The sequence below is a fragment of the Camelina sativa genome, chromosome 14, assembly GCF_000633955.1.
Source record: "Camelina sativa cultivar DH55 chromosome 14, Cs, whole genome shotgun sequence".
In the NCBI taxonomy this organism is placed as follows: Eukaryota; Viridiplantae; Streptophyta; class Magnoliopsida; order Brassicales; family Brassicaceae; genus Camelina; species Camelina sativa.
This window is the reverse complement of record NC_025698.1, coordinates 27015033-27025510: the sequence shown is the minus strand read 5'-3', so window position 1 is coordinate 27025510 and position 10478 is coordinate 27015033. Positions and strand designations below refer to the sequence as shown.

Sequence of the window (10478 nt, the reverse complement as noted above, 5' to 3'; positions counted from 1 at the left end):
CTAGGATTTAAAATTTAGAATTAAAGGGTTTTGTACTTATTTGGTCTATGTTGTGTTATGGATAATATGCTATGGATAAAGATCTAACCAAATTTATGTATGTATATTTTGTATGAATAAACACAAGTAACTATCTATTAACAATACTGCAATTGATTATCCACTTATAATTGAACAAATGTTCAACGACTGATGGATACTGTATAATCTAAAAATTCATAAAAAATATAGCAATATGTATCTTAAAATGTAGAAAATATATAATCATAACATATTTTATATAAATAAATAGAAAATTTGTTTTATGATAACAAATAAATATATTTTACTTTGTTAAAGTGTTAACAACAAAAAAGAAGAGAAAAAGAGAGAAAAGAAGGAGAGAAAGAGAGGTAAGTTGTTAGTAAGGGCAAAAATGTAAAAGGAAAGTGGACACATAAGCAAAAAACTTGGGAAAGTATACCATGAGTGGAAAGTGGGTTTTTGTGACAGAACTCACACCCAAAGTGGGTTTTCATGACATTTTCCCATTTTTTATTTACTTATATTTGTGTCGTCAATTGATTTAATCACTTATTAGGATTTTTTAACCCATGGTCCAATTTTTATTTTTATTTCAAAAAATAAAGTTAAATTTAGAGGTTTCTAGTTTAATATTAAAGCTATATAATATAATTTTTAATATTTATAGGTTTAACCCAAATTACATGTATTAATCTATAAGCGCAGCCACTATAACAAAAGGCCCACTATTGTTGATTTTTTATTTACTTATATTTGTGTCGTCAATTTATTTAATCACTTATTAGGATTTTTCAACCCATGGTCCAATTTTTATTTTTATTTCAAAAAATAATGTTAAATTTAGAGGTTTCTAGTTTAATATTAAAGCTATATAATTTAATTTTTAATATTTGTAGGTTTAACCCAAATTACATGTATAAACTTAGTAATTTAATATTACGATTGCACATTTAAAATTAGAAGTGTGAAAAGAAATTAGCACTATCATCTAACTTACCTTCCATCAAACTAATCCCACCATATCATCCACGAACTTTTAAAGTTTGTTTTATCAAGATAATTTTTTTTTGTCACATTAAAATATTGTTTTATCTATTTAGACTTTTTAATATTATAAGAACTTTTAAAGTTTGTTTTATCAAGATAATTTTTTTTTTGTCACATTAAAATATTTTTTTATCTAATTAGACTTATTAATATTATAATTTTAATAAAGGTAAAATATAGCTTACAATTTGTTTTTTTTTTTAGTAAATATCTTATAAGTAGTTTAATGATATATCTTATTTGCTTTTAGATAACTAAAAAGTCTTTGTTGTTGTAAACTATTGTGAATGTATATTACATGTTTATTATTCTAATATTGGTGGTGTTTACAAAATAATAAAATAGTGATTTAAACTCGTGTTGTAGCACCATATTTTATTAATATTGATCAAAACTCGTCCTGCCGTATATCCCATTTTTTGATATTTAAATATATTGATAGTCATATTAAAACTAAAGTTAAAAATTCCTCTCTCTAAATTAGGGTTTGCGATTGCGATATCACGATGAGTGAATCAAGAGACCGATTAGAGAAATCAATTGATTACTGATCTGTTTCTCAACAAACACTGTCATGGTGTGTGATAAGAGTATGAAACCCATCAAATCTAGAGGTCAAAATTGAAACCAAAATTTTTGACAAATTTGGTCGATTAATGCCCTAAGACTGACCGATTTATTTCTTCAAGCATATGGTCGTTAAAGATGAAATCTTACCAAATCGTCAACAATTTTTTTTTATTCTTATTTTTAAATCTCATTAAAATCACCTAGATATCCTAAAATTAAATTATTTCACCTAAATTTCACCAAATATTATAAACTCGCATACAATCTTCTTAAATTCCTAATCCAATACACCCCTTTATATTGAAGTATCTAAAAAAAAAACACATGTATAGGTGTGAATTTTTAAATTATTGTTTGTGAGTAAAAGTGGATGTAAAAATCTACTCAAATCCTTTCACAACTTTCTCAAAAAAAAAAAAAAAATTGAATTACAATGGATTTGTTTTAGTTTTACAAATTGTTGATTCAATAACATGATATTTTAAGTGACCAATCAGTTTTATATAATTTTATGTTCAATAACATAAGATTTGGTAAGACATTTAGAAATTACTAGAGAATTATGACCCTGGAAAATTATATATCTGTAGGTTTGTATGAATTAATTTGAATATAAGATTTTTGTTTATTCGAAATTTGATTAATTTTGATCTTATTCATAATATGACTATAAATAATTGTCTAAATTATTTTAACCGATATGGGACGTCGAACACATTTTTTTTATATTGATTGAAAAGTATATGTTCATTTTAAAAAATTCGAATCACAATATATGCAAAACAGAAGCTAGATTTTTAAAAATAATTTTATATATTATACTATCATATGATAATTCATAGCAATTAAAAAAAAGAATCATAATTTTAAATCTTTAAAAAATCTTCCAAATATCTATGTTATTATTAGGGAATAGCAATTGTGTTAACTCCTTAATGAGAAAGTTACTTAATGTGAACAAATTGAACAGTTTAAAGAAACGAAATTTGGTAAATGTATTTTGAACTTCATTCTTTTTGAAAGATGCTACAAAGCAAACATTGAAAGATGCATGATACAAAGCAAACATATAAAAGTTCATATAGTTATCTGTTATCTTTAGTAGGGAGGCTTTGGCACTAAAAAAGCAACAAAAAGAAAAACAATAGAAATTGACATTCTATTAATCGTCATCATCACTTTTACATAGTGTTAATTATTTTTCTTTAAAAGCCTTCCAATACACATCACAAGAATAAAAGTACCAAAGAATTTATAAAAGAGAACCTTCCTAAACATTTACACAAAAACTACATATATTGAATAAAAAATAATAATAATTAACAACAAACAAATATTGAATAATTTATTTACACACACTGACTGACGCACATAACCAATTTTTATATATAACCATAAATACGAACAGATCACGATAATGATTCATGACTGTAAAGAGGCAACGAGGAGAGCAGAGCCAATGCTAGAACCATCTTCCATGGCTTTAACGACTACGTATTGACTCACCTCTTCTCCTAATATCTCAACCAAAGCTTCTTCCATGTATTCCCTAAACATGATATAGTTCATGTACAAACCTCCTTCTACTGCAACAACTGTTCTTTTCTGCATTTGGATTTCGCTTCTGCTTCTCCCGCTCGTGATTCCTCCGCTTCCATCTCTCCCTATCTTCTTCAATATTCCTGCGATTCCTGCTGCTGCTAGCCTCCCTGCTCTTCGTGTAACCACGTCGCATATTTTCACCACTAGTTTTCTCACCTTCAGTGGGACATCCGATACCTGTTTTGTTCATTCATAACAAGTCTTATTACATTTTCCACCTTCAGGTTCCATTAAAAAACGCAATAACAGTCAACATGTTAACTTACCCCCAAATCTTTCAAGATTCTTGTTACGTCTTGTAGCTCAGGTGTGTCATCTTCATGCATGGCTGAGACTGAATTTGTACTGAGAGATAGAAGTATACACGCTTAGACGCTTTGGTAAACAGTACTGAGAGATAGAAGATACTTGATGTGAGATCAAATTAGACAACAATCAGATGTAAAGATGACATGTACCTTAGAACGTAAGGCTCAGATAATACGGACGTGGTGGGTCCAAAGACATCAGACTCTTGAGACATGCGAAGAATTACTCTACGAACAATGTCACCCAGATACATTCCTGATATCATCTTCTCAAATCCCTATAAAGAAAACCCCAACAGATCTTAATGCTAATTGATTCACATAATAACTCATGGTGGTGCAATACAAAACATGAAAAAGAAGGCAAAGAATACCATATCATTTGAATTTGAACTCTCTGCATCCAAGTCAATGTCATATGAAGTTCTAGGCAGATGAGAGGACCAAAAATTACCCCATTCCATATTGACTACCTGAAAGATAAGAAAGAATCTTTTACATTTATTTCTCTGGGAACTAAAGCATGATAGCTGATTTCTCAACATAGTTCTTCGTACCATGCTTCCAGAAGTTGTAAGCAGACCCTGACACTTGATTATGGCATCAGTTCGTTCCAAGTAACATGCATTACTACCTGTCCCAAATACAACTGCTACTACCGTGTCTGGATCATGATAATATCCAAGTGACAGGGCTCCAACAGTATCATTTACCTGCTCAAAAGAGGAAATAGAAATAAGAACCAAGCATCATTTCATAAGAATTTCTCGCAGCAGCTACATAGACATTTTGATTGGAGTTCTGCCAAGGCGTATTGTAAAAGAGGCAAGAAAACGAAATATGTTGCAATGACAAAGCACTTACAAGAGCCGCAACATGCATATTTAGGCCTCTTCGGTCCAGCGCATCTTGTAGACATTCAGCTATGTCTTTCCCAACCTAAAACAGTAAGGCATATACGATCATATTACAGTTTAGCTTATGCTGTACCCACACCAAATTCCAAGAGGTGGACTACATTGCCACAAAATCATAACACAGCTAATAGTTAAGCTAAAGTTCATCCACTCTTGTTAACCCAAGAGCACTATCAGGATATCAGATAGAATTTTGATAGTAGAGAGTAATTCTATCGAGTTGGTACGAATTGAAATTATTCCTAAGATTAACAAAAAAAATATAATAAAGACAACCACAGGTTGCAAAGAATATAAAAAGTAATATAAGTATCATAAGACTAACCATTTCACTAATCTCAAAACCTTTGGTCCATTTGATTAGAACTCCTGAAGAAATAGAAGTATGCTTGACAGGGAACGAAAACGTAAATGCAAGTTCCCTCTTAACACCTAGTGAATTGGACACGTTTTCTTCCTTTTCGATAAACCTTTCCAAGGAGAAGGCGAGAAAGTTGAAAAGAACCTGTAATCATGTGAACAACAGATCAACAGAGACTAAATTAAGTACTTTACATTTATACATAACAAGCAAGGACGAGTAAAATAATAAGCAAAATAGTCACCTCGCTGGTGCTATTCATCAGATGTGAAGGAATTGGATGTCGTTCAACATCTTGAACATCTAGATAGGACCTTTGAGCACCCAGATGAACTCTTAAGATCCTAAAATAAGTGCCACCAAGGTGAAGTGCATAATAAGTTCCTTTCTCCCTCCTGAAACAAAAGCAGTCAGTCAGTGCAATCCAACACACAACTGCAATGATTGGATGTAAACTATTTGAACAAACAGGCTAGTTGTGACAGTGATGAGTCTAGAGAAAAAAGAAATTGAAATACGTTTCCTCAAAAAAGAGAGAATCCAATGGCTACGATATGAAGAAACCAGTTCATTTTCTTTGAGCAGTAGCAATCTAGTAGATAGGAACAAGATACCAAAGTAAAGGTAAGAGATAAGAGAGAAGGAAAAGAGAAAGAAGAAGTCCTTAAAAGCTTTAACCNGTGACTTGACACGTCACCTGCTTACCCTTCGCTGACGCTACGCTTTCTTCTTCTTTTTTCTCACTTCCGCCACCAAACTTTTTTTTTTCTTTTTTCCCCATCTAATTTAATTTCGCATTTATTAAGTTTATGTGATTACATTTAATTTTTTGTACACTTTTTTGAATAATTTTATTTCATATATTTAATATTCAAACACCGTATAAATACGAATACGACTTATCTTGTCTGGATGTACATAAAGTTCAAAACTAAGAAAAAAAAAAACAAGAAATATTTTTAGTCCATTTCTTCATTTAGACCCATCCATTTATAAGGCCCACCTATTTTTACTTACTGGGCTGGAAAAAAGCCCAAGCAATTTATCACGTTCAAATTCTGACACGTCATCGCGTGCGATAGAACTGCTAAAGAGATGAGGTGANACGAGAGACCCTTACCACGACCAGGAACGAGCTCGTTGAGCAAGTGATTTGTAATATATATATATATAAGAATCAAGCAAAAAAAACATTCTATTTTACTACATTTAGGAAACAGTAAAATTAAGGACTTTGGTGAGATCATGCAATGTAGAGTAAAGAGAAAGAAGCTGAGATCACTAAATCTTGATAATCAAAAAGCAAACAAGAAGAGAACAGAAGACAGGGAATCATCTTTCACACACTACTCAAAAATCAATGTTTCACACACTACTCAAAAATCAATGTTAATAAGCATGAAATCCCTAATCAGGAAAGCTTACCCAGTGGGCAAAACATCGACGAAAGTGAGGAGCATTTTAAGCTTAGAGCCACCTTCAGAAGCCAAACCAGCGTGCATCTCGACAGCCATAGCATCAACAACTTGTCTCAACCTAGCAACGGGAGTATCACAATCATCCTCCAACTCTTTCAAAATCTCAACCACAGTCCTCCATTTCCTCCTACTCTTCATTCTCCTACCAACCATCATCGCCGCAACAGAACAAGCCGCCACAACCGCAACAGCCGCAAACGCAACCGCCACTTTCCCCATCACAACCCAAACAAAAAAAACAGAACCAAAGAAAAAAAAAACAATCTCTCTCTCTCTCTCTGTGGCGCTTTTTTATTTTTTTACTTACTCCAATAATAAACAAGAGTTCAGAAACAGCGAACAACAACGCCTATTAGAAAACCCTATACGAGTCTCTTCCACCAACATCTTCATCATCATCATCATCATCATCATCATCATCATCATCAACTACTACTTTTTTTATTTTAACTTTTATTTTTCTCTCTTGAGACTTCTTTTTTTTTTTTGTTCCGCCGCCTTTCTAACTTAGCTGTCACTGCTCCACCTGTAAACTAACCACCTCGATTTCGATAGTGTTTTTCCACCGGTAACCTCCGGTGAAGGTTCAAAAAAAAACTCTCGAGTTTCTCACCGGCGGTGAAGTGACGATTAAAATAAATACGAAGAGAGAGAGAGAGAGAGATTTATGGATTTCGGCAGAGACAAAAGCGGAAGGAGAGAGAAGAAGAGAGATTTGGAAAGCGAACTTGTGATTATATATATTTTATTTTCTATATATATAGAGCGTAATTACAACATACCCTCTCGTCTTTTTCAGATGTCGACGGTTTCGTTTTTTTCCACAATTAATTATACACCTAATTAAGACTATTAGAATAAAAAAAATTTATCATTATCTTTTAATAATATTGCCGACAAATTTTTTTACAAAAAATTGTGAGTAAAGAGAATTTTGAAGGAAACATTTTTTTACTACCGTTGGTAAGTTTTTTAATAATATAAAACTTAAAATATTCTGATACAAAAATATTATTTAAATGGGAGTGAAAATAGTATATGTGATAATTTTAGTTGTTAACTGACGCCTTCTTTGTCAACCTAATTGTCTTTTTTTTTTTTGGATGAAACAAAAAACAAAACAAAAAACCGCTTTGTTCCTCACTAATTTTGTTTCAAAAAATATACTAACATTCAGAGAAAAAAAGAGGAATTTGAAGTTTTTTTTTGGGTCAATAATTGACTCCACCACTCTAAACTAAACTATCAACGATGTTCTTCTGTTCTCTATCTATGGGTCACCGAAAAAGTGAATAAAAATTATACGACCGCATAAGAAAAATTAATTAGCACTTCTACCCTCTCCATTTCTATAATATTACCGTCGTGCCCAGTCTTCTCTCTCTCTGTCTCTCTCTTTTTTACTTTAATCACACTTTTAAGGTCAGTTACAAAATATAGGGAGATTACCAAACGTTAACTAAAATTACATTAAAAAAATAAAGTAGTAAAAAAGAGTAAACTTCATTTGACCTTTGACCGGGTCGATTTAGTGAAGACTCTGCTTTGAATTAAAATATTTCAACGGCGTGCTCTTTTTGCCGTTGGGGAGAGAATCACTCACCAAATTATTAATAATTAGAAGAATTCTTAACCATCGATTAATTTTTTCATTTTTAATAAAAACGGTCCATGGAAATCAAATTATTGATAATGACTCGTGGCTAAATCTTGTCCAACAAAATAAACCCTCATGTATAGGGCTTGTATTGTAATATTCCACCCTTTTTTTTTTTTTTTTTTAAGTACCATGCCCTACATTTGAAGCCAACTTGGCAAATTTCATTGGCATTATTATTTTCTGCCAGCCATTATTGCTATTTTTCGTCATTTATTTAACTTAATTCAGTTCACATAATAACAAAGTAAATGAAAAGCCGTTTTAGTTACAGTACGATTAAAAATTTTAAGCATACAAACCTTCGGAGACATTTTTGCGTATTTTTTTTTTTTGTACAAATTTGATTAAACTACTGTGTAAAACAAAATATTCCAGAATAATTGTAGTTTTTTTTAAAAAAATGTAAAAACTATGTACTATATAGGTAAGTAACAAAAGTTTGTATATAAATATATTATAATTAAAATAAAAATTCGAATGTCCTTTTGGTTTATGAATGTGGCGAACAGCCGCATAAAAGCTGGCAATTTTAATTTTTTACATTATAGTTTTTTATATGCCATTTTTTTTTTTTGAAGAAATGTTTTTATTGTTGGGAAATTAAAAAGAAACAAAAAAATCTACAAAGGTGAGGGACAAACAGCGTCAGAGCCCATGAAAACGCACGTTGCGATTTAAGAAGGAAAAAAAAAAGAGAGAAGAAGAAAGAAAAAAAAATTCGCTCTTCCCCAGTTTGACAGCTCACTGCCACTCAACAATAGGACCTACACGTTTCGTAATATTTACCATTTTGACCCCTCGTGTGTAGAGGTTCTCCGCGTTTTGGTTTCTCAGATTGTGGTCACGTGACTTGACACGTCACCTGCTTACCCTTCGCTGACGCTACGCTTTCTTCTTCTTCTTCTTTTTTCTCATTTCCGCCACCAAACTTTTTTTTTTTTCTTTTTCCCCCATCTAATTTAATTTCGCATTTATTAAGTTTATGTGATTACATTTATTATTTTACACTTTTTTGAATAATTTGATTTCATATATTTAATATTCAAACACCGTATAAACACGAATACGACTTATCTTGTCTGGATGTATATAAGTTCAAAACTAAGAAAAAAAAAAACAAGAAATATTTATAGTCCATTTCTTCATTTTAGACCCATCCATTTATCAGGCCCACCTATTTTTACTTACTGGGCTGGAAAATGCCCAAGCAATTTATCACGTTCAAATTCTGACACGTCATCAGTTACCACGTCATCGCCTACGATAGAACTGCTAAAGAGATGAGGTGAGTGAGTGAGAGAGGGAGAGAGACGGAGAATGGCTCGAGCTCTGCTGCTGCAACCGTACAGAGCTACGATACGAGCAGCTTCGTCTAGCGAAACGAAATACGACGGCGTTCCGGAGGTTAAGCTGTCTGATCCTACTCGGAACNAAAAAAAAAAAAAAAAAAAAAAAAAAAAGAGAAGAAGAAAGAGAGAAAAAAAATCGCTCTTCCCCAGTTTGACAGCTCACTGCCACTCAACAATAGGACCTACACGTTTCGTAATATTTACCATTTTGACCCCTCGTGTGTGGGGGTCTATTAATAATAATATAACCCTAGAGGTTCTCCGCGTTTTGGTTTCTCAGATTGTGGTCACGTGACTTGACACGTCACCTGCTTACCCTTCGCTGACGCTACGCTTTCTTCTTCTTTTTTCTCACTTCCGCCACCAAACTTTTTTTTTTCTTTTTTCCCCATCTAATTTAATTTCGCATTTATTAAGTTTATGTGATTACATTTAATTTTTTGTACACTTTTTTGAATAATTTTATTTCATATATTTAATATTCAAACACCGTATAAATACGAATACGACTTATCTTGTCTGGATGTACATAAAGTTCAAAACTAAGAAAAAAAAAAACAAGAAATATTTTTAGTCCATTTCTTCATTTAGACCCATCCATTTATAAGGCCCACCTATTTTTACTTACTGGGCTGGAAAAAAGCCCAAGCAATTTATCACGTTCAAATTCTGACACGTCATCGCGTGCGATAGAACTGCTAAAGAGATGAGGTGAGTGAGTGAGTGAGAGAGGGAGAGAGACGGAGAATGGCTCGAGCTCTGCTGCTGCAACCGTACAGAGCTACGATACGAGCAGCTTCGTCTAGCGAAACGAAATACGACGGCGTTCCGGAGGTTAAGCTGTCTGATCCTACTCGGAACTATCGGGTATTGGTTTTGGGTGGAACGGGTCGGGTCGGCGGGTCTACTGCTACTGCTCTTTCTAAGCTATGTCCCAAGCTTAAGATCGTCGTCGGTGGACGCAACAGGTTTGCCAGAAAATAAACAAAGTGTCGAAGAAGTTGAAAATTCATTGTGTTTGAGATACCTATTTCTTTGTGCTGATGAATCATCCTCTGTGCGCAGAGATAAGGGTGAAGCAATGGTGACTAAGCTTGGAGAGAATTCTGAGTTTGCTCAAGTGGATATCAATGACACTAAGATGCTTGAGACTACTTTAAGA

The 10478-nt window shown here is 32.6% G+C and overlaps 2 protein-coding genes across 2 annotated transcripts in view; one reads left to right on the top strand and one right to left on the bottom strand.

The window, feature by feature from the left end:
• On the bottom strand, window positions 2875-7024 carry LOC104742580 (hexokinase-3). Its single transcript, XM_010463597.1, has 9 exons — window positions 6255-7024; window positions 5074-5224; window positions 4794-4973; window positions 4416-4490; window positions 4109-4264; window positions 3926-4024; window positions 3702-3829; window positions 3510-3588; window positions 2875-3420 (listed from the first exon to the last, which is right to left on the bottom strand). The coding sequence occupies exons 1-9, from the start codon at window positions 6524-6526 to the stop codon at window positions 3064-3066; spliced, it is 1497 nt and encodes a 498-aa protein (XP_010461899.1). The 5' UTR covers window positions 6527-7024; the 3' UTR covers window positions 2875-3063.
• LOC104742577 overlaps window positions 10016-10478 on the top strand; it is a 3798-nt gene continuing 3335 nt past the window's right edge. The window contains exons 1-2 of the mRNA XM_010463595.2: window positions 10016-10284; window positions 10382-10457. Of these exons, the coding sequence (XP_010461897.1) occupies window positions 10064-10284; window positions 10382-10457 (297 nt within the window). The 5' untranslated portion in view covers window positions 10016-10063. The remainder of the gene's footprint in view (window positions 10285-10381; window positions 10458-10478) is intronic.